This window comes from Apaloderma vittatum, unplaced genomic scaffold, assembly GCF_000703405.1.
Source record: "Apaloderma vittatum isolate BGI_N311 unplaced genomic scaffold, ASM70340v1 scaffold8811, whole genome shotgun sequence".
NCBI classification, from domain to species: Eukaryota; Metazoa; Chordata; class Aves; order Trogoniformes; family Trogonidae; genus Apaloderma; species Apaloderma vittatum.
In genome coordinates, this window is record NW_009697327.1 from 21,737 (window position 1) to 48,968 (window position 27,232).

Consider the following 27,232-nt stretch of genomic DNA (forward strand, 5'->3'; position numbering starts at 1 on the left):
TTTTTGTTGTTGTGCAGAGCAATAATTCAAAATGCAAGCTTTGAAACAAAAGTCTTTTCTCTCTACTCATTGTGCTGCTTTGGTCAGTATGCTATTGCCAACCTTTATAAACCCTGATTTTATTTTGATAATTTACTCTTGTTACATTTTGGATAAACACAAACCAATGCTACAAAGATGCACAGGCATTTCAACAATTTATCTGTGATATTTGCTTCATACAGTAAATCAGCAAAATCTACCACATGTTTGGTCTGGAGACACTAGAGTTATTTTTTATTCAGTGAATGAGGAAAAAGCGGCAGTTTCTCAACTGACTTTTTTGTGTGTTTACTCGAGATATCCTTGAAGAAAGCATTAATGCAAATTACAGAGATGAGTTTTAAAGTTAGAACTTGTGTAGCAGATAGGACAGATTTCTTTAAAGGTCAAATAATGTATCTGCTGTAAACTAGATTTTGCTCATCTGTAAAGAAATAAGGTAAATAAAATAATTAACAGTTGTGTCTTGAAACCTTATCTTGATCTAGTTACAGTAGAATCACAGCTCCCTTCTGAAACCAGGTATTACCATCCTTATCATCTAATTTATGTATCACAAAGTTGAGTCAAAGATGCTACATCACTTGCCAAAAGCTATAGTGAATTCAAGCAGCACTGAAACTTGCATTCATTAGCTTTGAGTAATTAACTCGGCATTATGATTGCTGCTGATTAGACCAGGTAAACTGCATCTCATGCAAAACATTAAATCAGCAGGTTCATTAGACTCACCAATACCAGTCCAAAGCAATCCATCCCTTTGGCTCATAAGATACCTGGCGAGTCGTTACAAGTCAAGGTATGCTCAGGTTCCATACCTGACTTGAAGCAAAGTGCTTTGCTTGGCTTCTTCATTCCCATGCCCATTCACATTGCTGCAGCAGGTCCCATCTTCTCGTCAGCAATGTCAGTGGGTGGAACAAGCCCAAACATTTTGTGTATTGCTTGTAAGTGCACAGAGTTTTCTTCTGTTACCTTTACAAGACAGAAGTGTGGAAGGCTATTCCCTCTTTTTGCCTCTGTGCCCCACAGGCTCTGTGGCAACACCTAATCCTTTTATAATCAAATTAAACTTGCCTCCACATTCTGACACATTCCGGGCGCCCGCTACTCCCTGTCCATCGTTACTTGGGCAAGGTTCACAGGTAAGTTGACCTTCTGTGTCTTGGTATGTTCCTGGCGAGCAAGGAACGCATTGATTATGTTCTCCACTATAAAAGGTGCCCGTGCTGCAGGTAACTGAGAAAAGAAAAGGGGAATCTACGTAAGGACTTTTATTTTGATCACATTATTTGCCTTCATATCAGACATTTAGAGAAGATGGATCTCTTTGGCCCCAGTATTATAGTGGCATATGTTTTGTATATGTTAGTCCAGGATCCCCACCTAATGTAAACAGGCCAATCTCCTCTGTGGTCTAGGTCATTTTACATCAGGGCAAGGTCCTTCTTCTACTGTTAAAGCTATTAGATGGCACTGCAATACACTGAAGTGTTTATCACACATATGTTGTTAATAAAGCTGATGCAGTCATAAAACAATATATTGCAGTTTAATTAAAGTAATGGTGCATAACGCATGGGAAGTGATGTGAATTTCTACTTTTCACTACGTGCATTTATGTGTTGGTTTTATAGCAAGTGACTACAATAAGTCTGTCTCCTGAGATCAGTTCTAGAGATTTCTCTGTGGGCAATGTATCCCATGTAATATTTTATGTCTCCTGACACTCAAATACCCCAACTAGAAAGCGTTTTGGATGCAGACATGAACACACATGCTGTTCTTGCTGCAACAGGGCACATGACTGCATTAAACATTTTTTCTGCAGTTTCTAAATCGCCCTTCCTATATGATGAAAACAGCCTTTGAACCAACTCACTAGAGGCACTTAGCAGATGTGCACTTAACTATTTATTTTAGCTTGTAGATCACGGTGTCTAAAAAAAGCTGTAAAAATAGATATGCTGGTTTTGGAAAGATGACTCTAAGTGATTAGAAAGACTGCAGGGCTGAGAACTGCCATTAACAGCTTTGCACTAGCACCTTGCCCCCAGTAAAGCACTAAAGCCTGGTAGCCTGGGAAAAGGCTTAAAGAAAATAGGTATTTTACATAACATTAGAATAGATTTCTACAGATTCCTTTTTTTATTGGACCTCCTGAGTGTTAAATACAAATACATCCACAGATCATGGATTTTTTGGTGGTGAAAGAGAGAGAGAGAGAAGTGATATAAACCAAAATACACAGCATCTCAGCAAACACCATGTTATTGTTTTACAAAACTACAATTATGTTTTCAGAAGATGCTGGGAGCAACTGGGAACTAATTACCAATGTTGCCTTGTGGCAGGCCTTAATACAATACCAGCTGACAGCAGAGTACAACTGTAGGTATCTATATATATGCTTCATATGCTTCTTTTGTTTTCCTGCAATCATTTAATGAACTCCCTTCAAAGTCTTAGGAACTATCAGTGGTCCATGCACATATGTGGATTAATATTGATCTAAATCATCTGTTATCTCATAGATTTCATTCCTGGCAAACTAGGGGCAACTTGATGTCGGGCTGCTTGATTTAGGGTATGTGGCTGAATAGATTTGTTGGGACTTACCGCATTTTCCATCCTGCAGCACTTGCCCTGTACTGCAAGCTTCATGCCCTTCAGTAGCTTTAGCTGGCTTCTGAGCCACTTCATATTCTGTCCCAGAAAACTGAATGTAAAATTGCTGTTTATTAATAGATTTCCTCAATGTTTTGATTGCAGTTTGCAGCTTCTGCTCCATCCTTTTCCGAACACAGTCAATGTTACAGGTGTCTAAATGGGAAATGATAACAAAACTAGAAGCAATTGAGATTCATGTTTAAAAAGAGGTGCTTAACAAAAAGCTTAGCCTGCATCACACTATGACACCTCTGTTTGCTTCACTGTCTTCTCCGTATAAATTGTAGAAGCAGTTCACTCAAAATCAGGCTTTTTAAGGGGACAAGAAAGTACATGGATGAATATCAAACTGAGTTTCATGGCCCATAAGTGCACAGAGAATGCTGCTATCTCTAGCAGTAAGAAATCTGCTTACACCCAGTGCACAGGGTGAGGGCTGCAGAAATCATCAGTCCTACTCTGTCATATTTCCAGATGTGTGCTCAGTCTGACACCACTACTGCTTCTGAATTTTCTCTGCCCATGCTTAACTCAGTTGATCAGGAATTCTTCGCGTCTCCCTGACCAAAATACCTGCGTAACATAAAGAAAGGTGCTTTCTGGCATGTTTACAGTTTGAATCACCTGGCTAGTGAGGTACTCACCAGGGTTAAGAGACTAGCCTCTGAGGACTGATGTGTTTATTGAGTTCAGCCCATGTTTTCTTTGGCTAGATTTTATTGCATGCTATTCCTTCTCATGAATAACTGGAAGCAATTATTTTTCTTCCTGAAGCTTGTTATGAAAACATGAATTTTCCAAATGTGTGATAAAAATGTTTGATTCTCAGACTGAAGTTCCAGCAACTTGTATTTTGGAGGATGTTTTTATCATTGTTGTTGCAGAACTCGTACGTAATTCTTACTCTTTCTGTGCACCAATTAGCACTTCTGCTGTTTAAGAAATCAGACTAAATTAAAGCACAGGACTTAATTCAAGACTTGGAAAGAATTTTGCTGCAGGTGCAATCTTTGTTCCTTTGGCTTAATTTCATACTTAATTCCTTCCAATTAAGCCTCTGAAACTTTGCATTTGGAAAGGTTGTTGAATGGGGCTTGCGCTAAAAGGCTTGCACGGCAGCTTGATGAAACAGCATCAAAGAGATTCTAACAACACACTGGGGAATTGAATTGTGATTTCTCTCCGCAGATAGATCTTTCACAAACCTGAGACTTCTTCTGACTTCATCTCTACTTCAAACTCTGCGGTGATATGGGATACTTCTTTTGAGGGTGACTTGCGGCCTCGGCGTTTTTTCTTGGAGGAATCACACTTGAGATTCACAAAGGTCACCTGGCAGTTGTCTGTACAAGGGAATTGACCTCCTTGGCATAAAAGAAGCAAGATAGAAAAGATATCAAGTAGCAAAGCAGCAAGTGACAGGCTAATAAGCGATATCTCAGCTGGATTATCCTGAATGCAGTGACAGGCTTCGTAACACTTCACATGCAGTGTTAGACACCTCCTCTGTACAGTTTTGGAGTTGCTCATTTTGCTAGTGAATGCAGAAGGCAAAAAATACAGTGTGGTGATGCTCAGCTGCACAGTGGTACCACTAATGCCTGTAATTGCCAGTCTCTTCTCTGCCTAAGGATTAGAAAGCTCTTTAGAGAAATTAGTTAAGATCAGTAATACTATACACAGTCATTTGATGGTTAAACAAAGCAAGAGAGTAAATTTTTATAAATTCCTGAGAGCAGCAGGTCTGGGCCTCTAGAAACTACAAGCTGGTAATCCATGTCTTTCAGCAATGACAATCACCATATATCAAAAGTTTTTAAAAGCCTTTGGGAGGTTATGAAAATATTTTGGAAGGCTTTGTCTGAGGGGAAATCATAGAATCACTTAGGGTGGAAAAGACACTTAAGATCATCAAGTCCAGCAGCAAACCTAAGCCTGTCAGGTCCCCTGCTAAACCATGTCCCTAAGCACCACATCTACATGTTTTTTAAATATCTCCAGAGATGGTGACTCAACCTCTTCCCTGGGCAGCCTGTTCCAATGCTTGGCAATCCCCTCCATGAGGAAGTTTTTCCTAACGTCCAATCTAAACTTCCCCTGACACAACTTAAGGCCATTTCCTCTTGCCCTGTCACAAGCCAGAGGAACTGTCTGCCCCTGTCAACCCTGAGGAGAAAGGGCACAATTTGATAGGACACAATCACATATGCATCCTCTCTATATATTAAGAAATCTATGTGAAAAACATCTTTTCTTTTGGTGATGGACAATTAATCTTCCAGGTCAGGGAGAACCCTCTAGCATGCAAGCCACAAAGCGACTTCATTCCAAGTTTGTGGTTGTACAGTATAATCTTAGCGTTAGATCCAGAAGTTCATAAAAAATACAATGCAAAGCAAGCAAAGGATAAGGAAAAGCATCCAAGAAATACATTCCCATGGTGAATGTATGAACCAAAAAAATAAATCAACGTCTATGACTTTAAAAATTAGTCTGAAAATCCCATCTTATTAAAAGAAGACAATATGTAAAGACAAGGTACGCATCTTCACAACTGAGAGTTGTTTTGAGCCAATAGTTGGAAAATTAGGCAAATAAAAGTCTAGATTGCAGGGTAAAGATAAAATATTAGTCTAAATTTTAAAAATAAAATCTTTAAACTCTCAGCATTTTTTTAGAAAAGCTATTTTTTCACTGCTCAGGGCTCATATAGCAGAAGTGGTGGTAAGACAGGTTCACAACAGAGCACGTATCACCACTAGATGTTTGCTGTAAGGCGCTAAATTGCTTTAAGTGACAATATGAACACCAATACTGTGTATTAAAATCTGGAAAATTCTGAGTTAGTAATAAATTCAAATGGATTCCAGATATTTTAAGCTCTAGAAATGCAGAGCAATACCATCCAAGCACTCTTTAATTGTCCCTGTCATGATATCAAGAGGATGGAGGACAAGAAATAAATATCATGATGATCTGTTAAATATATATCACTTTTTAAATATCTTTTTTGTTCAAAACTAATAACAATACTACCACATATCTAATCATACTAAGTTAAAAAAAAAATTATTACTTTGATTCAGCCCAGCACAAACTTTTTGTTATTTTCAGATTTTTGGTAGTTATATCTAAACCTTCTAAATACTCCATAAATACTAACATGATAACTACTTACTCCAACACAGCATAAGATCTAAGGCTGTGTAACATCAGATTTTGATTATAACTTTCGTTACTTAGGTGTTGTCTTTGCTGCGGCAATGGGATACTAATCCAGCATAAAGCAAATAAATAACAGCTTTCGTTTTCTTTTATAACCTCATTGGGGAAAATCAAACCAAATGAAACTGGTATTTTTTCATGTAACTTTGCATTGGTCATAGCTTTTGTCTCAGGATATTTCTGCCATTACCAATGCCAGAAAAAGGATCAGCTTAATTCCAAACTTAAGTACTTTTGAAGAAATATTTTTCGAAGCAACTGGTGACATTTCAGCACTGTTAGATCCAAACCCAAAGCACTGTTAAGCTACAGGGTGAACCTTGGCCTGAACTTAAATTCAGATCCAAATATGAAAACCATTAATTTTTTTTTCTGTCTTCAGTGTGAAAACAAAATATGCAAACAAGCAAACAAACAAACAAAAAATTTGAATGCTGTTTACATGTTAGAAGAAACCACATACCTAAACCAGCTTGCTTCCCAGAATCTTTTGTTTTTTCTTTGCTGCGAGGCCGTAGATGGCACTTTGCATCTTTAATTTTAAAACGAGCTTTCTGCTTGATTGGAGGGGCTAATGCATCTGTTGATGTAAAGTAAAAAAAGCTATCATTTGGGATGCAGATGAAATGAAGTCTGAAACTTATTTCTAAAAGCAGACTCAAAAGTCTTCTTGCAACATAGGAAAGAGACAGACCAAGAGTTACACACCTTGTACACCACATGTTCATTTTTTCACATAAGCACTTACTCCTGAGCCCATAAAGATCAATGAATTTGCTAGTACAACACATGCTTTGCACATATGCTTACCCTCCAGCAGGCCTGCACATCTTGGAGGAATTTGGGTGAATTCGTCTTTTACTACGAAAAAGCTTATTTCCTACATATTTTTTCGTGACTCTCTGTCTGTGAGTTCCCATGTTACTTGGCTGTAGTTCTGCTCTTGCTAATGCCAACCAGAAATAAGATTAATTTAGTAGAGCTAGGCTGTTGCCAGTAGAAAATCATCCAAAGGAAACATCTTTATTTGACTGCGGTCTATGGCTTGCAAGCTTTATTCCTTAGCTTTAAATCCAAGCCAGTTATGTTTTGTGACTTTAAAGGTTGTTCTACAGCCATGCACTCCTTGTGCAGTAAGTGCCGCAACGTGGGTCCCTCTTTCCTTGGGAGGGCCTTGCAGAAGCAGGACTACAGAGGTAGCCCACCTCTGTGCCACAGGCAGCCAGACCTGCTGCCACGCCACCTCACTCCACAACTTTGTACCTCCTAATGCTTTCGAAATAGATAAGAAATACATGGTTAGAGAACCAACAAGTTGGAGAGAAGTGCAGCAGGTAATGATATGTAAAGCAAGCTGACATTTCCTGCTGCTAGATGCTGTTTCTGCCGCTTCTAATTTTGCCAGACTTCAACCATTTTGAGCTGAACATTTTTATGGTGAGTATCAGCTCTAAGACACAGTTTGAAATGTCTCTGCAAAAATAATTCAGCCAGTTCTGAGAACAAGATGAATGAAACACAGTATGTGGTCATAAAGTTCTCACAACCTTTTTATTGGGAATCCCCAGTAGGAGGATCCATGTTCCTAAGGAAAGACTTTACAGGTGAGAGTTGGGACCCACCAGAGCCTTCTGCTCCTGTGCTACAGATGGGCTCCTCTGGCTCACTCTCAAGTGTGGAAAAGATGTTATTTAGATATACTTGCTACTGCCTTTCTGGACTATGGAAAGTGTTCTAAATATTTGTTCTTACTGAATATACCTCAAACTTGCACCGTTCCTATACTGACCTGCTGACACAATGCCACACAGGATGCCAACTAAGCATGCTCTGGCCCTCAAGGAGATGCTGCAGAAAAGTGAGCGTGCATGTGCTGAAACACAGGCTACCCTAATTCTGGCTTTGTGTAACTTGAGAGCTGTTATGTCTTGCAACTCCCAAATGGTCTGGGTGACCTTCCATCACCTATGTCCTAAACGCCAAGGCCTGGGCAAGGAGGAAAGCACCTACCTGCGCAGCTGGGCAGGGTCGCATTGCGTTTCTGCTGAGCCTTGCCTTGCTGGACAGGAACGCCACAGCTCAGCGTGTAGCTGTTCTCCGAATCTGCAGGACAGAACATAGATTCAGCACATGGCAACAGCCTCACAAAGCATTTGGTCCCCTCATCACCCCCAGCATTAACGTTTGATGCTTGAGCAAACTTGTTAGTACTTCTAAGTAAGGAGGTATTCTAAGCGCTGAACTTGGATGAAATAGTTTGCCAAAAGCTACTCCTTCACAGTGTTGACTACAAGTTTTGTTTCTTCCAGCATTGAAATGTTACATTTTATAAACAATTTGGTATGAGGTTAGCTGTAAAGAATTCCATGGTGCACAAGTAGAAAATATTTTATGGCAGAGTCCTTGCACTTTGATCATCTGCATAATTTAAGAAATGAACCACATTCAAAATAATTTTAGCTTCAGACTCTAACAGAGTTTATTGGCAGAAACAAAAAATAACATACTTAGAACCGTAACAGGGTTTACACATTGCACAGACAAGACTGTATATTGGTGCATACAGATTAGATAAATACATGGTTCCAGTAATCTCTGCTAAACTGAAAATAAAGTGTAGACAGCTCTAGGGCATATAATGCCAGGACTAACATGAAAAGTAGAGACACTCTTACAGAAAATAATCCAGAATGAGAATATATGTGCAAAAGATATCAATCCCCCGTGCCTCATCTGCCCTTCAAAACTGTGTAGATGAAAATTACCTATAGCAAAAGATACAAAAGAAGGGGTGGGGCATGAAATGCCTGAGTTTCTATAAGTAACACTCAGCTGAACTACTACCAGCAAAATTTATCAAAACTCGGCAACTGCAGCTTTTTTCCACACAGCCTCCTGAGACAGATTCAGTTGTATCCATTTTGCACGAGACAGTAAGGCAGGTTTAAAGCTGCTGCTAGGTTATCTACAGAGTCCACCCTTTTAAGCATATACCTGGATAGGCACAGGCAATTTGACTCAGGTTGAAAAACGTTACTAAAAATTAGCAGAAATTGACTGAAATCAACTATTGTTTTTTCCCCTCACTTTTGACATAGCAATTCAATATATTAAAATTTTTCTCCTGCACTATCCTAGTTATGGTAGATGTGCATCTCAGGTTTTTGTTAGAATTTCCCCACTCTTGCAAACAACACCTCAAATTAAACAACAAAGGACCAAACCTCTAATGTAACTGACCATCAGCTCGTCTTGTATTTAGTGATGTGCATGTCTGGCCCACTTCAATTTATAATGATGTTTTTTGCTCATTTACTGTTGTCCATAACAAAAACTGAATGCAAGAATCACGAGTACATTAAGGGAGAAATCATCCAGTCACACTGTAGACTTAGGAGGACAAACACTTTGTACAAACCTGGAACAAAAAGAGTATTGGATGGGCATGACAGGAAGCAGCTCTCTATGCCTCCTGTCTTACTACACGTAAGCTGAGCCTTGGGAGCTGGTTTGGCATTCGGGAGACATTTCACCACCTCTGAGGATGTAAAAAAAAAAGAAAAAAGAAAAAAAGAAATTAAGACACTGCCCAACCAAGAACCTTGTACATCCACTTGCATACAGTGATGAGGGAGGTAGAAGTGGCAACAAAGCAAAATCACAGGCCCAGGCATTTCTGAAATAAGCACACACTAGGGAGAGGATATGGATGTGGTTCTTGAGCTTGACTTGAAAATGAAACTTTAGGTTTTCAGACCTAAACTCTAGATCAGTCTTTCCTTTCTACTTTGAGACTGTTCAGGTCCAGATCCGCACTCTGGAAAGCAGGTATCTCTCTGATTATGAACATTATTCGGTGTGCACATCTTGATTTCAAAGCGACAGGTAATACTAATGACCTGAGACGCCCTCTCCCCTCTTTTGAAGGCACAGCTCTTTGGTTTAACAGGCTAACTACCACACCATGCACAGAAGTCACCTTCACAAAGACCCCTTTATTTAGATGAGCACTGAAATCGTATTTTCCCCTTCTCACTGTAACTGACAGACTTTCTAATTTTACTTCCACGCTCTAGCTTCTTCCATCCAGGCAGAGGTGAGGCTGGACATGCTGGGATAGAGATGGACAGTCCCACCAGTCCTTTCACACGCTGCCGAAATGCCCTGAGCAATGCTAGAAGTGATACTGCAACACACGTAGACATTACCATTTCTCATCAGTGCCCTCAACATCGCAGGTTGTGTGATGGAAATATCCAGCTTCTCCTATTAGCTTCATGGCAGGATGAAGACAGAGTAACTTGCAGGTTTCACAAGTGACTCTTCATATTTGGGTCAAGGGACCATTTGCATTTTAGCTGAAATTACACACAAACTTGTCAAGAACTGTTGGAGCAGTCTCTGTGCTTCACCCTGAGATGATAGTATGCCACCGATAATTATAAACCTGCATTTATTTTAATTTGACATCTTTGGGGACTGAAGAGTTACTTAACACCCAAAGGATGAGGTTTGTTCTTGGCAGCAGGTGCTATCACTACCACTGAGTACCTCACTGCTTCCCTCCTTTGCCCCAGAGATTTAACCCCTGCACTGGCCACTGGCCATGTGCCACTGGGCACCTCTTCAAGCAGATATTTCACACTGCATCAGCTGGTTAAATCTCAGCCAGTTGTCTGTAGAGCAGTTCTTACTTCAGCCCCATAAAAAAGCCTGTTCAGGTACATGTGCTTTTTTGCTGGCTGTTTTTTGCAATATCTTCCAAACATGCTCACCATACAAGATGGCCTTGGCTGACTCTTGTTTTGCTCATGGCTGACTGTGCTACTGCAAACGTCATTTTCTTTACCTGTCAGCTCACCACTAAACCGTAGCAAGGTAAGGGAGAGATCAGAGCTGCAGCAGCCAGACTGGTTTGAGTCTGCCACAGTTTGGGAAGAGCCCAGTAAAGCTGGGATGAAGAAGGGCAATTCAAATGTGGTAGCTGGAATAAGCCTTGCCTGGCTTGGCTTGGGTGCAGACAAAGGGTCCCAGCAGCCATGAGCTGGTTTGTGTTCTGAGCCTCAGTGGTGGTTAAATAAATACATATACAAGTCCCTTAAACAGTCTGATGTTCACATCTCAAATATGGGAATAATCATCCTCCACTTACCTCCTTCCTAAGATCTTTTATGTTGCTTTGGTGATGTTTTTAAAGAAATTATTTCTTTGGACTAAGGAGATAATGCAAGCACGAAGCGTCATTGCTGAGCATAAGAGGATTTTGTTACTGCAAATGTCTCTAAATCATGTGGCGTTCAGGATCACTAAATATCATTCTCTTCCTCTTTATTGTGCCTTTATAACAATGTAGAATGCATTTTCCTCTAAACAATGTTGGTAATAAAGGCAGTCAGTCAGCAGGGAGATGACACTCATTTTAAGCCTCATTAAATTCATCAAATAAAACTGTGTTTCAATAGAGAAGGGTGTTCTATTTTCCATCTTCCAACTGAGTATTACAAATAATTATGAGAAATTTACAAGCAGGAAAATATTTTTAATACAGACTCTTACCATGGGAAAAGCACTCTGGCAAGGTTGAGATGGAATCTAGCACAAAACTTCTGTGGTCTAACTATATATCAGACTTCAAAAAATTTTAGTCCATGCTGTTAATTTACAGACTCCTTTACAGAGGACTAACTGACACATTGCAAGGGAGACCTAATGGATAACTAAAAAAACCAGGTTGAACCATTTCTTACTCCTACAGTACTCAGTTCTCTATATAGTGTGAAAGGTAATATATTTCAAGGTAAGCAGGAAAAATAAATTATTGGTTGTGGTTAGGAAGAAAGTCAGTGGCAAAGGCTGAAACTCAGCTTGAGATATCTGCCACCCCATCCCACCTTGATTATGAAGTGCCTTCTATACTGTTGTATCCATGTAAGTGAAAAAACACCACAACTGCATAATCACGCAAGAGGCCAGTGCGGTGCTCTCTACTCCAGAAAGCAGGGCTTTCCTTCAATGTGTGCAGAAATTCCCTTAAGTCATGTGCCCCCCTTCCTTGTTCTGTCTTGCTCCCAGTTAGGAATTAGGCATCGGCCCCAAATGTATCTATGAGAAGTTATTACTGGTTAAAAAAAAACCAGCAAAACTCTCACAGCCAAAATGTGACTATGAAAGACCAAAAGTATGTTATTTCCATTAGAAATGTGAATATGAAATTAAAATCTCACGGAAAATACTTTGAATGGCTGAAGCCATGGCCAGTATTTGCTGTGTTTCAAATAAGACTCCAGGAAAAGCATAATCTACTTAAAGGATACAGAACTTCCGACCTGACACAAAGTGACACTAGCAGGAAGTACCATAATTTCAGTGGTCTCAGGATTTTTCCTCACTGTAATTAATACTTTTGATACAACTAGTGTCAGTAATTTATATTAAGCAGGATACCTGTGGAGATGACTTGAAAAACTGGAGTATGATGCTGTGAATGTAAATATTAACCTGAATACAATGTCCCACTTGTGAACACTTAAGTATTTTGAATATTTTAAATTAGTCTTAGAGGAAAATAGAGTTATAGCTGAGATCATAGAGATGGACAAAGAACAAATAAAGAACAAAAGTACAAAATAAATAAAATAGGATTTGTGTGAATGGACTTGTAAAATACAATAAAAAATCTACACAGATAAAATCCAGCATATCGCCTGTTCTCTAATCCACCTGCAGCTATATTCTAGCCCAAGGACCCCCATAGGATCAGGTGTTATCTGAGTTTATGAAATGAACTTGGGGATGTATACTGTGAAAATGCAGTATCCCTCAGACAAAACCATGGGCTTTTCCACATTCCTGGAGAACAGGAGCATCATGACAGTCACCCCCCCACTTACCAACACAGTCTTTTTTATTCCAGTGCAGTTTCTTTCCAGGTGGACAGACACACTCATAGCTCCCCATTGTATTAAGACACCCATAGTCACAGCTACCATTGCTGATACTGCATTCATCAATATCTGAAAATGCAATTGAAGTTGAGAAGAGTATTAACTATATGTACAGATGTATACTGTGCATTAAGATATTATAGGCATAAAGATATCTGCTTCTACCATATGTTTCTACCATATCTGTTATATGTAAGTCTATATAAAGATGTATAAATGCAGACAATACATCAAAAAAATTTAGTGCATACTGCATGTATTTGTCCTTAGACACATGTAGAGCTCCTACTCTTTCAAGGATTTGTGCATACAATACAATTTACTTCCCAGGACTAGTTAGACTGAAATTCTTGGAAGTACTCACAAGATACAAAACACACTGAAAAGTCTTTTCAGCATCTGGACAATAATGTATATTGCATGAGATGGAAAAATGTCAAAGGCACAAACACATGTGAGATTATAACACTTTTGCCTAACAGGGAGATAAATTCTCCCCAGTGATTCACAGGAATGATTCAGATGAAGGAGGAAACCATAGATTTGATAGGAACCTAGCAGCTGAAGTGTAGTTTATTTAGTCTTCTGCTCCTCAAATAAAAATGAAAGGTAAAAGCTTGCAAGAAGGCAAAACAACTAGCAGATATGTTATCACTGATATTCCACATAAAATCGTTCAACTTTTGATACACTAGAAAAGTATTTAGTCAACATGAGGTATATCCTTTGTAGTCTATGCAATCACCATTTATATATTTTTTCCGACATGGCTGGTCTCTCCTATCCTCCTACCACCAAAAAGGATGTTTATCCACCATGCTCAACAGGAGTCGTGCCATGTATGCACACTTGGGATAATAGATGGCAGATGCCAAAATTGTTGTATGGCACCAGTGAATCATCAGTTACACGTTGCTGCTCCAGACTCTTTCATTTACAAGTAGAGCCCTTGTTATGAACCACAGCCTCATTATTTCAGGCACTGTAGTAACCTCAACAACAACTGGTTTCTGCCCTCTGAACACAGAAACCCATCTGCTTGCTAAAACGGTAGCATTACTGTAACAGACTTTTACAAGGCACATCAGGTTGCACCATTTGACATATGCTCAAATGATCTAGGATGACACCAAGTGAACATGAGATATACTGATTTGCTAATACTCTGGCTTAATGATAAGCCTAAAAATGTAGATGGAAAATTGTCATTCAATGTGTTTCTAAGTGAGGTCTGGCCATAAATGCTCACAGGCTAATTGTCTAACTGTCTTTCCAAACCACAGAACCACAGAATTGTCAGGATTGGAAAGGAGCTTAAAGATCATCTAGTTCCAACCCCCATGCCATGGGCAGGGACATCCCCCACTAGATCAGGCTGCTCAGAGCCCCATCCAGCCTGGCCTTAAACACTTCCAGGGATGGGGCTTCCACCCCCTCTCTGGGCAACCTGTGCCAGTGTCTCACCAAAATCATGGTGAAGAGCTTCCTAACGTCCCATCCGAACCGATCCATCTCTAGCTTCAGTCCATTCCCTCTAGTCCTATCACTGCCCAGCATCCTAAAAAGCCCCTCAGCAGCTTTCTTGTAGGCCCCTTGCGGTACTGGAAGGCCACAATAAGGCCTCCTCAGAGCTTTCTTTTCTGCAGATTCAACAATTCCAACTCTCTCAGTCTGTTTTCATAGGGGAGGTGCTCCAGCTCTCTGACCATCCTCGTGGCCCTTCTCTGGACATGCTCCAGCATGTCCAGATCTTTCTTGTGCTGTGGGCTCCAGAACTGGACGTGGCACTCCAGGTGGGGTCTCACAAGAGTGGAGTAGAGGGGGAGAACCACTTCCCTCGATCTGCTGGCCACACACCTCTTGATGCTGCTCAGGACACGATTGGCTTTCTGGGCTGCAAGTGCCCACTGAAGGCTCATGTTGAGCTTCTCGTCAACCAGTATCCCCAACTCCTTTCCTTCAGGGCTGCTCTCAAGCCAATCACTGCCCAGCCTATATCGGTGATTGGGATTGCCCCAACCCAGACGGAGGACCTTGCACTTGGTCTTGTTGAAGTTCACGAGGCTGGCCTGGGCCCACCTCTCCAGCCTGTCGAGGTCCCTCTGGATGGCATCCCTACCCTCCAGCACGTCAGCCACCCCACCCAGCTTGGTGTCGTCGGCAAACTTGCTGAGGGTGCACTCAATGCCACTGTCCATGTCACTGATGAAGATGTTAAACAAGACTGGTCCCTGTACTGATCCTTGAGGGACTCCACTTGTCACTGGCTTCCACTTGGACATGGACCCATTGACAGTCACTTTTTGGGTGCAGCCATCAAGCCAGTTCTTTATCCCGTGAATTGTCCATCCATCAAATCCATATTTTATCAGCTTGGAGACCTGGATGTCATGCGGGACCGTGTCAAAGGCTTTGCTCAGGTCCAAGTAAATGACATCCGTTGCTCTTCCCTTGTCTACTGATGTTGTGACCACCTCATAGAAGGCCACCAGGTTTGTCAGGCATGATTTGCCCTTGGTGAAACCATGTTGACTGTTCCCAATCACCTCTTTGTTATTCTTCTGCCTCAACAGTGCCTCCAGGAGGATCTGCTCCATAATCTTACCAGGCATGGAGCCTGAGCCCAGGCTTAAACTCTGATTGCTGTGTGCAAATCCATCTGTGTGATCTGCAGAAACACAGTCTGAGTTCAAGCCAGTTTTGTATATAGCAGTCAGGCTCATGCTGAGTGGGACCTACTTGTGAACTCACACTTTGAAACACGCATGTAGTCCACAGTGCTCCTAAATGCACTCAGCTCTGGCTGAACTGTTCAAATTTGAGCTCTTGCTGTCAACTACCTCAGTCCAGAACCAAACTCCTGAAGAGGCAGCTAAATTCCCAAAGGCATTGAACAGTCCGGCAGATTCTACTGACTTTCCTAAGGTCACTTAACCTACTGCAAGTAGGGCTTTACATAAACAGGTGGTGTAAGTGCTAGCACTGTCCTTCTAAGAGATTCTCTTATGACACACCACTTTTTTTACAACAGATGCCATGAAAATGATTTCAGAGAGATCAACAAGGGTGGCACAGAAGGCCCAGAACAAGGATATTGCCATGTGATTTACTAACTGCTAGTAGAGGGGAAGCAAGATGGAGAGCAAGCTTACTACGAGGCAAGCTTGCACCAAATCTTTTTGAAGATTTTCATTATTTCTCCCTAGTTTTGGCTTCTGCTCAGTGCCATGTGGGTGTCAGCCACATGTTATTTGTTCCACTATAAACATCAGTCTCCAGGGGCTGACTACAACTAATGACAGGCTTGAATGGCAAAGTTCAGGGCCTGGACAAGTCTGGATTCAGAGCTGTGATTTTGAATCTGCCCACTGCGGAAAAAAGCAGAACATTTTGATTTAGTTTTTGCCTTAAGTTTAGCACTGACTACTTTCAGTTAGAATTTTGGTTCAACTTCAGACTTATTTAAAAAAACTGAAGCTGAAGATTATTTAAAGATTGAGGCTGAACCCCAAACTTTGGAGCTTTCCCTAAATTAATACACACACTAAGCCATTAAGGAATCATCAGTCAAACTGAAGATCAGTGTCTCCACACTACATTGCACAGGTGCCCAAAACTTTCAGCCTCTGATTTTGCTTTCAGAACTGGCCTCAAGTGGAGTCTTCTTCCAAACCCTTTCCTTGGATTGACTCCTATTTCTCTGCCTGCCTCTACTATACAGTAAATTCATTTGTTACTTATCCTACTCTGTAAAAAAGATATCAGCATGTACCTCCGAAACCTTTCTCCCAAAGAGAAGCCAGGCAGAGACATCTCAAGTGAACCCTACAAAATCAGGTGGACTCGGCATCTGGACAGAAGTGAGGGGCTAGACTCTGTTTCTACTACATCTGTTTGCATGGCAGAAACCGAATTGCATGGGAACTGAAACAACATGAGCCTTTAACTGTATTTTTTTTAACTATATCTTTTTTTATCTCAGTCTGTAGCACGATTTACTTAGGAATACATTGAGGATAACTCTGGCATATAATATGCACCATGATTCCTGCTCCACAAAGAGCGATTACGACCCAACACTGTTCCCAGCAATTCTTCTAGCATACTTTCCCTGTGTTAAGTCTGACTCAGATCAGAACCGAGCCTGAATACATGGGTTTTGCAGACTTAAAGTCAGAGCTTTATTTATAGTATGACACAAACTTTATGAATTTTTGCATCTTAAATCACTTGAATAATTAACTATTAAACATCTTTCAACTAGAGAAAGCAATTTAGTTTTACATTTAGAAGTAGCATGGACAGGTGTTTTTGTGCCAGTCAGATAAGTAATTTAGATTCCAGGCTTTCAGGTTTTATTATAACTTTCCCCTCTCACTTTTGCTTGTGCAATATTAAAAGCATAATTCAGATCTAATACACTTAAATCCCTCAAAAAAACCCTCTGCTCTCCTCTGATCAGCATTCTGAAGACCGTCAAAACTAACTACCACTTATTAAATGTTCAGGCAGGAGACCACAGCGATACCTGAGGGTGTTAGCCAGGCCAGTGGCAGGCAGTCTCGTTCTGTGATAACCCTGGCAAACACTGGAGTGCTCCGAAATTCTCCTGCCTTGAACGAGTAGAAGTAGATTGGATGTTAGGAAGAAGTTATTCCCCATGAGGCTGGTGAGACACTGGCACAGGTTGCCCAGAGAGGGGGTGGAAGCCCCATCCCTGGAAGTGTTTAAGGCCAGGCTGGATGGGGCTCTGAGCAGCCTGATCTAGCGGGGGATGTCCCTGCTCATGTCAGGGGGGTTGGAACTAGATGATCTTTAAGGTCCCTTCCAACCCTGACAATTCTACGATTCCATGATTGTGATAATACTGCCCTATGATGCACTTAAAAACATCCCTCTCTGATAACCAGACATTAGAGCATCAGTTCTTTCCAGTTATGCTAGAAAGGCCGAAGTAGCTCCAAAGATGATGGGAACCAGGTACCACGACAGCCTTTGATAATGAGTTTCACAGATAGTTTATGTTGCAGACTGGGGAGAACAAATACCAACAGAACCAAAAGTTGTAAACTTTGTAAAAGGGACATCCTTCTCCTATTTTCCTTGTTACCCATCATTTGAAGCCTTCTTTCTGTTAATGCGACTTTAACTAATCTGACTCCTGTGGAAGTACCGACTGGTTCTCTGCGCTTCAAAATTCTGCAAGGAAGTACAATGCGATGAACCCCAGCCATGAGGCTGCTTTCTGAGGGTTGTGGAAGAACGGCTGCAGTGGATGTCACGCAGCAGTGGATGCAAGTGTCACGGCTGCAGGCTCCTTGTCTATACTGAGGCTGCCATGTACCACCATTGCAAAAACGTGTGGCCACGGTTTTTTATGTGCTTCTACTGGGAATCCTTCAACAATGTTGAGATGCTGAAATTTTAGTTACATGCAGCTTATGCTATTTTAGCATTATTTTAACCTCACTGGTTTATCTTCTTAGTTCCAAAATCTTTAGCTAAAAAATGTGTGTCTCAGTAAACAGTTCACAAAGCACACAAGCAAACACAGAAGCAAAACTCAGTTTCCAAACCTCCACAGTGTGTCAGTCCGTACAAGGTGTAGCCTTTATGGCAGAGACATTCAAAGCTTCCAGGGTAGTTGATGCAGGTGTGATCACAGGTTCTTTCAAAGGAACACTCATCTATATCTAAATTCATAGAAAAAACATGACGACATAAGAATTCAGTTAAACCGAATGGCTGGAATTTCACATTCAGTTGCAACATCTTGTTACTAATCATCCCAGATAAAATCTGAATAAAACATTAGTCTCATTCTTCATGTGCCTTATAAAGAAAGATCTTGCAGGTACATGGAGAAAAGTAAGAAAAGGAAAGTTAAGAAAAAATATGAAGACTGTATTATATATGTTCACCATTAGATGGCAACCTTTAACTTCTGAGCATATTTTCCGAGCAGGACTGTGGGTTTATTAAGGTTTTGAGCAGTTACTGGCACGACGAGAAGAAGTTTTTGGTTAAATCAAATAATTATTTCTTTCACTGACCATTCCTCTAACACCTTGCCCACCAGGACAGAGCCGCTTGCAGGCTTCTGCTCTGCCTATGCAAGACTGTACAGGCTACAGGGAGCATAAGCAAAACACTGTCTAAGAATAAGCCAGTATCAGGAATGGATGGGCTGCACCTAAGACACAGGAAATCTTAGTCCAGCATGCACTTTCTACCTAATTCAAGAATAATTCCACCTCGTTCTCTTAAAAAAGTCAGGCATCTCTAATTATAACAGCTCACTAACGTGAAACTCTTATTTACGTAGTTCCTCCATCCAGCAGCCTATGAAGAAAGCAATTAAAAGCACATTGCTTCAAAGACAGTACAGAGGTTTTGTTGAGCAGGGTGACATAAGGGTTCATCTGACAGCAGTCATCAGTGTGTCAGCTACAGTAAAGGTATTTTAAATAGCAAAGTCTGCAAAATAACAGCTTTTGAGTGAATTTTAGCCTCAAACAATTCATTTTCCTAGAATCCTCTTCAGTGATTTGTTGTTGTTGTTGTTAAAAGGTCAGAAATATTAACACCATGGCATTATTTATGAATGGTTTACTAGCATTTATGAAAGGCATCCTCGCCCATGGCAGGGGGATTAGAACTAGGTGATCTTTAATGCTCTTTCCAACTCAAACCATTCTATGATTCTATGATTTAAGAGTGGTAATCTCAACAAAAATTGCATTCATCTAATATTTCTGAGGTATAAATTAACGTAATAGTATTCGCACTTTCTAGAGTTGCTTACTAAGAATAGAACCTGAGCAGCAACACTAGTATACATAACTTGGACTTTCATATTGTACTTGCTTAGAAAGATGTGGATGCTTGAAAAAAAGGTGGAAACTCAGAAATACTTAAGGGTGTGCTACCCAACTCCTATATTCAGTATTACTTATATAGTTTTGAAGTTTAATGAAACATTCTAGGTCTCATCCTGCTATTACAAATGCAAATAATTCAATAAATATAAATCAAGAGTTTGTGTATGTGTACACAAATCCAAATATCTGTGTAAGAGTTTATGCAGATTCAGAATGCTGTGGTCAGCTATGTTTTATATGCTCTCCAATTTTAAGTGTTTCAAAACATTCACACAAAAGAGAATTCACAACATGGAAAGCAACTGTTTAGGCAAATGCATAACATATAATGAAATACACATGATGAACAAAATCTATGCTATCCAGTTTTATGTGCGCATCACAACCCCTTGTTGCGATCAAGTAGCAAAGAAAAGAACAACTGAGATTTTATCCATTTCATTTCTCTATTTCATTTTAAGACATTTTCCTATGCATTTTTAAACATCATTATTTGAGTTCTGAAAGAAATTTTTTTTAAGGTTTCTTTTACAGTCTTGGAAATACGCAGTTTTTTGAATACACATAAATGGCAAACTGCTTCAGTTTTCTCCAAATAAATACATAAAGTAAAATCATTTGGGAAGGAACACCACAGTTATATTTTAAAAGGATTTTTAATGCGTAAGAAGCCAAGTCATACATCATGGTTTCATTCATGTGTAACCTTGTTCGCTGTATGGTATGGCAGGAAATACACAAAAGCAGCTCATTTTCTGGCCTCTGACTTACCTTGGAAGGCTCATTTTCAAAAATAATTTCGTATTTCTCAATAGTGACCTTATCCTGTACTACTTTAGTGAATGCGATTTATGCATTGCTTTCACACACACTGCTTTGTGTTATTACATCTTATGGTTTAGGCCTTTGCAGGTTTTTCTTCCCCTTAAGAAGGATACATACCCCTCTCTGCCCGTGGAAACAAGCCTGCCTAATAATATGACCAGTCATCTGCTTGCCAAGCTAGAGGCACTCACGATGGGCAAATGCATTTCTATTACACGAAATATCAGCTACTCATAAAGTTATATTGCTTACACGGGCTAGCAGAGACGCCGAAATAAACACTTTTATTATAATGCAAAGACTGCTATTAAAAGCTTTTTTGCCATTTAAACCCCTCATCCCACCTCCTGCTGCAGTTCTCATAAATTCGGCCTCTGCTGAATTGGGAATCTTGCTTTGGCCGCTCGAATGTGGAAAGCCTCTGTGTAGATCTTTCCTTCTCTAACACCAAGGTTGTCAGCACCCTCTCCTCCTTGCCTGTGGAGGGCAGGGCTAGGCTCTGCCCGAGGACCACACTTTTGCAGCCCCCTATCTGCAGAATCACCAGTCCCTTGAGGAATTCAGCACTGGTCATAGAAAAGGGAAAAATGTGGGCCACATGCTCTTCGCTAAGGTGTTTCAGGATGCTGAAATACTCTCGCACTACTTTTTCTTTTTTTAAACTCTGAAATCTGTGTTCTGGGTGCTGTTATCTCCTGGCTCCCAGAAATTTTGAAGCTGGCCCTCACACCTTTGTGGTGCTCCGCAATACTTCTCCAAATTTACCCTGAAAGGATGTGCTTATTTCTCTCCACCCTCATGATATGGGTATATCTCTTAAGAGACTGAGGAGCAGGGAGTTACACCTGGCTTCACCTTCACAGCCCCGGGTTCCAAATCCTGCTAGCACACAACTGGGAATGAACATAGCTATCTAAATCTCCTCTCTGCTGTACAAACAACACTGAACAATCTGATAGCATTATCTACTGGAGAAGCCCCAAAACACAAAAGCAGAGATGTCACAGGTTACAGCTAGGGAACTGAGAACAAATAAGTTCTCCTTCAGTTTTGTGGTCAATTCTCCCCAAAACACATGTACGCACTCCAACACACATTTTTGTATTGGGTTGCTCTGAATTTCCCCCTTTTTACATACCGAAATAAATACTGAGAAATTAACTTTCTGGGTCTAAGGTGCTCTTAAAATGACCTAAAGTTATTTAAATTAAGCTTTTGAATTGTTGTAATAGGAAAAGTCAAAATGTTTTGTTTTCAAGGAGTGGAAAACTTCAACTAGAGGTTGAAAGTTTCTATTCTATTTTTATTTGAATTTGGCATGAATTCACAAATAGTCCAAGCTGTCTCGGATAACTTCAGATTTGCTAACACACTTATTTGACATCAAACCCATTCTTTTTACTTTCACTTCATCAAAAATTTGTATCACATTCACCAGTGTAAGCAGCATAAGCAATTGTGTCATTTCAGCACATTAAGAGACACCTTCACAGTTTAACCATTTGAAGCTTACAGGAACCATGGGGCTAAATTCATCTCCAGTAGTACACAACTAGTTTCCTGCCAGAGGCAGGTTTTTTTTAGGATTACCAAGTACTATATAAATTCTAAGATGAGGCCCTCTGTACTTTACAGCAGACAACTTAGTCAAGTGCCAAGTTCAGGAGTTGAGCAGATGACTTCCAGAGGTCCCTTCCAACCTCCACCACCGATTCCCATGCACACTGGCAGTCCCAGTCTCTAAAGGCTCTCGCTTCATGGTGCCCTGTGCTGCCGAGAGCTCTCCTTCTAGCCACTGTTTCCATGACACCAAGGCATCATCTCAGGCTGAATAAAGTCCAACATCTCTTCTACTAACCCACGTTCTTATCTCCAAAGAGAATGTTTGAACAGTGGAAGCACTCCTTTATTTTTGCCTAGAAGGGATTCAGCCTGAAGAGATTGTTCAATGGTTTAATAAAAGAGTAGGATTTCCCTGTGCTTTTGAGGGAAGCAATTGTTGCCAACAGTGGTCATGCTTGATAATATTTGTTTGGCTCTGTTCCTAGCATTTCAAAACTAAGCCAGCATTTGGATTTTATTGTTGATTTTTCAATCATACTTAGCATTTTTGGTTTTTTAGTTCATGCTTTCACACGTTAAATGATCCCATAATGATCTATATTTTTCTTGAATATAATGTTTGTTAGCAGGTATCAGGTTGTCAGAATGGGAATGCAGTCTTCCATCTATCTCCCGAAGGGAGCTACCACAGATCAAATTTCTTCTAAGTTTTCTCACACAGATGTGTCTCAACAGTGACCTGAGGGAGCAGCGAGAAAGCAGCTCATTTTCCATGCTCATTCAAGTCCCTGCCCTTTCCACCAATGCTGCCAGTAGACTCTCAATTACAGTAGCACCAATTGTTCTGGTGGCTTGTGTGATGTGGACACTGACTCATTTGTGGACATCAAGTGCAGGGCACCAGAAGCCATCACACAGTAATGATTTTTGCTAAGTCTGAAATTGAGCTGGATTCCTACCAGCAGCTCTGAAGTGAAAGGCTCCTTTCTGCACTCTGTTTCCAGTCCTCAAATGCAGTCCCCTGTAATCTTGACTGTCATTGCTTTCTTCTCTATAATAAATTTCAGAGTAATTAAAAGAAACCAATGACTAGGAAATTCAAGGGTAATGCAGGGTATTTCCAAAAAGCATTAACGTTGCAAGCAAGCAGTAAAACACTAAACAGGTGAGGCCGGTAAAGAGCCCTGGATTTAGAGACATTTTGAGGACTGCAAACAGATGTAGAAACTGCTGTGATTGTCTGACAGAATGCACACACGTAAAATGCACAGAGGTATACGTGTCATTGGGGTGTTGTGGTTATAGAATTGAACAATTCAAAGCCCAGTCTGCCCAATATCCCATTAAAAATTTACCGTAAAATTAAGATTTCCCCTTCTCTTCCTTAATACCATTTTTTTTTTTGTTAATTTCAATAATATAATTTCAGTAAGTGAAGAAATAGGTTGGAGAAAACTAATGGTCATCATGACAGCTTTTCTCAGAGAAATGCATTAAGCAACTAGGTTAATTTATGAAACTGCAAGCCTCCTTCCAAAATACAGGCCACATACAATGCTTGAATAAGAGTTTGGTCTTACTGCCTCGAGTATTTTTGATGGGGTCTGAAAATAAACACGGCAAAGGGAAATCACTGTTATTTGATGGTGATATTTGTGCTACAGAGAGCAAGACAGGAGGGGTTCAAAGACAATAAATATAAGCTGTAACACATATTTGGGACAGAGTGCATATTGTAATGATTCTGGACATTGTAAGCAAAAGACCCCATCTTATATATGCCTTGTGTGTGTTCAGTGAGGCAAGACCTGAAGTATACGCTAGATCACTCTATATATGCAAAATATATACATTAATTTTAAGTATATGATTTCAAATAGAAACACAAAATACATTTTGCTTAGAAATATAAAGTAAAATAAAAAAGAAATATCTATCTACTACCAATTCCTACATCTGTAGAAGCAACTCATGACACTTCGAATGATGATAGAACACTTGAGTTAAAAATGGTCACAACCCCAATCCTCTCAGCTTATGTGAAGAACACACACAGCAAGGAAGCTTTCAGATTCATGCATTAGTAGTGTTTGACCCTCAGGCTGGAAGCAATAGCCCAGGTGTCCCATCGCACGGCGCACAGCATAGCCTCTGGCCAGCACAGTGGGGTTATCTCCTAACGTAGCCACATTCTGCTAACGCAAAAATCCACAATGCATGGGTTTATGTTGTCCGTCTTGCACACCCTCGGTTTATTTTTAACCTCCAAGCCAAAAGTGGACTCGGTGTGGACTCAACTGATCATGCACACAAGCCACACTCAAAGCCAGTCAGAATGTTTTGTATTCGAATTTCTCAGCTTCCAAGTCATCGGCTCCTCTGAGAAACAGAGTCTTTCCTTTTTCTCATTTGCTAAGCACACATACATAGAAACTCTAAAGAAGTGTTACATGATGTTTTTAAAATAAACACTAATGCTTTTCTATATGTATTTTGGCTGAAAGTGATTTTCTGTCTTCCCCCCGCCCCCGATTTCTGCAGGGAACTGATACCACCCATGTAATGTTGTTCACCTTACAGCCTAGCTAGCGAGGTTTCCAACAATATTTGACAGACATTAGGGAAACCACATAGCTTAATCTGCGTGGTTGCTGGACCAGAGGGAGTCATGATTCAAGCTCTGCTCTCCAACAAATGCTGGTTTAAATTCAGTATTGGGAAAGGTATTATTTTGCTTCAGCAGCCTTATGATGGAGTTTCAACCACATCTCACATTTTCTGATCCACAGCGACTTATCCCTGTTCACAGTTAGTAAAAATGCATCCTCCATCTGAGAACGTAACTCTCTGATATGCTTCCAACACTGACCAGAAGGAATAGCTTACAGCTAACTTCTCCTTATGTTTCAAAGTCTACAATAATAAAATAAACGAAGAGGAAGCATGGAAAGATGCAGTAATGTACAAACCTTCTACTTCATTACCTTCCCACTGAGTGCTTCTGGAGCTGGCTAGCACAAAGGGGGAAAAAAATAAGCCATAACCCTAAACGTTCAAAAGTAATTGAAAAACCACACCCATTTAAACTTCTCAGTGTATTAGTGACTTGCAATCAAGTCAACTTGTTGCTGAGACCTAATTGTTAATAACTTACTAATGACCTCCAGAAAAAACAGATCTGGCATTAATTGCTCTACTTTTAATGTGAATCTAAGAGCCTAAGTAACAGTCACAACTCGCATTTCAGAAATTTAAGTGGGAAACTGTCTGTTATGACTAATGTTGACTTGGACCAGAGCATTCATTTATTTAAGAACTTTATTGCTCACAGTAAACTATGTGATTAGTGAAGACCAAATGTAACACACTAATCAGGGAATGAAAGACTTCTAAAGGAAATTGATTCTGCTTGCAAGGAAATGTGCTTTTTATTACAGATGATTTGTTCTTAGAATGCAAAGTGGTAGTAAAACAAATAAATGTATATAAATTGAAAAAGAAACCTGCAAAATGTACTGGAGACAGAGGCAATAAATAATTGGAAACCTGTTACTTATTATGTAGGCATGCCACAGAGGAGGTATTTCAAGGATTTAGCAGTACAAAATGAAAGGAATGCTACTCAGCTTCAGAGCTAGGAGTGACAAATTCTGAAGAATCTTTGGTTCCAGCTCACCCTAATACAGGTAAGACTACTGTTCTGTGCATTATTTAAACATGCTGCCACTGTTCAGTTCAGGAACAAAAATTTTCTTGTAGGAAATTAGACCTAATCCAGTTTCCCCAGACCAGACAAAGCATTTAATTGTACCTTTGATTCACTCCTACTAAATAGTATGCCTTTGGTCTCTAGCAAAGGATTTAGGCAGTAATGCTACAGACAGGTCTGTGGGAACCACAGACATCAAGGAGAACCTGCAGTGGCACCAGGGTCATGCAGATAGATGTGCTGGAAGATCCTGGTCATAATAGACAGTCCTGGAAGATCTAAGCAGTCCACAGTTTCCATATGTTTAATGCGGCATGGTATGCAACACCTGGAGGGGGAATTCTATCCCTTCCAGTCCCCAGCTGCACTAAGGACCGCTACTGCTATCATCCTATGTAGTTCTGCTTCACAGCCTCATTATTCTTTTACCTCTGTATGTTTTTATTCAGTAGATTAAGACCTTGCAAACAGCTTGTCTTCATCTTACTCCTAGCCTATCTGTACTCACATTAAGTTCAATAACCCGCTATCTCTTGTCATTGAGGCTGTCAAACTGCTCATTGCTCTTAAGAAAGGCTGTGTCTTTCTCTGTCTTCATACAGTACTAAATGCAATATCAACACTCTATAGCTCTGGTGCAAGCACACAGTTGCCTGTGTTGTTTTTCATTATGGTCTGATGCTTTTAGTTACTCTTATTTTTTTCTAAGGGATATTTGGGCATCACTGATTTCTGCTTTCTCTCTGTGTTCTCACACTTCTGCTACCTGTCCAAAGTTGAAAGATATCTTCCACATCCTAGCAGTGTGGATAGAAACTGGGCATTTATTTTGATAGAAGGAGTTTATTTAATGCCAACACGATGACCATACTTATTTAGTCTGACCTCCTGCACTTAGCCAGCCTCTAGCCTCTCTGTTCCAGACAGGATTGTTTAGTTATCTCTTAGTTTGTTCTATCAGTTTTATTTTTAGAATTGTGATACTTTTAATTGATAAATTTGGTAAAGGTTGAATAATTTCTCTTTAAAGAGTGTAACGCATACCTGATCCTTCCAGGAATCAGTAGGTACCTCCTGATATACTTCTCATATTGTTTTGTTGGGTCTACTCACAGGAAAGAGCATTTCCAACTACTAAGCTGGCTGCCTCTGTTAATTCAGATCACCGGAGCAGCTCAGTTCAGAAGATGGTAACCTTTCACTGGCCCATTCAGTGGTTAGAGGAACAGCCCTAAGTCAGATCCTTCTTTGATGCTATGCACCAAGAGGGCAGCTCTTAATCCAGGAAACTCATCACCCTCATTAACATCAGAGCAACTGGTCTCCCACTGTTTACCCAGAAGTTACAGCAAAGGGAACTGCTTTTGAGAAGA

At 40.3% G+C, this 27,232-nt stretch overlaps 1 protein-coding gene across 1 annotated transcript in view; it reads right to left on the minus strand.

Moving 5' to 3' along the window:
• The window catches only part of LOC104280063 (signal peptide, CUB and EGF-like domain-containing protein 1), a gene marked incomplete at its 5' end in the record, with an annotated part of 27,886 nt that extends 9,312 nt beyond the window's left edge, over positions 1 to 18,574 (minus strand). The window contains 8 exons of the mRNA XM_009877597.1: positions 1,120 to 1,281; positions 2,662 to 2,865; positions 3,918 to 4,076; positions 6,401 to 6,517; positions 7,948 to 8,040; positions 9,356 to 9,475; positions 12,828 to 12,950; positions 18,458 to 18,574. Coding sequence (XP_009875899.1) covers positions 1,120 to 1,281; positions 2,662 to 2,865; positions 3,918 to 4,076; positions 6,401 to 6,517; positions 7,948 to 8,040; positions 9,356 to 9,475; positions 12,828 to 12,950; positions 18,458 to 18,574 — 1,095 coding nt within the window. The remainder of the gene's footprint in view (positions 1 to 1,119; positions 1,282 to 2,661; positions 2,866 to 3,917; positions 4,077 to 6,400; positions 6,518 to 7,947; positions 8,041 to 9,355; positions 9,476 to 12,827; positions 12,951 to 18,457) is intronic.
• Positions 18,575 to 27,232: the final 8,658 nt, after the last annotated feature.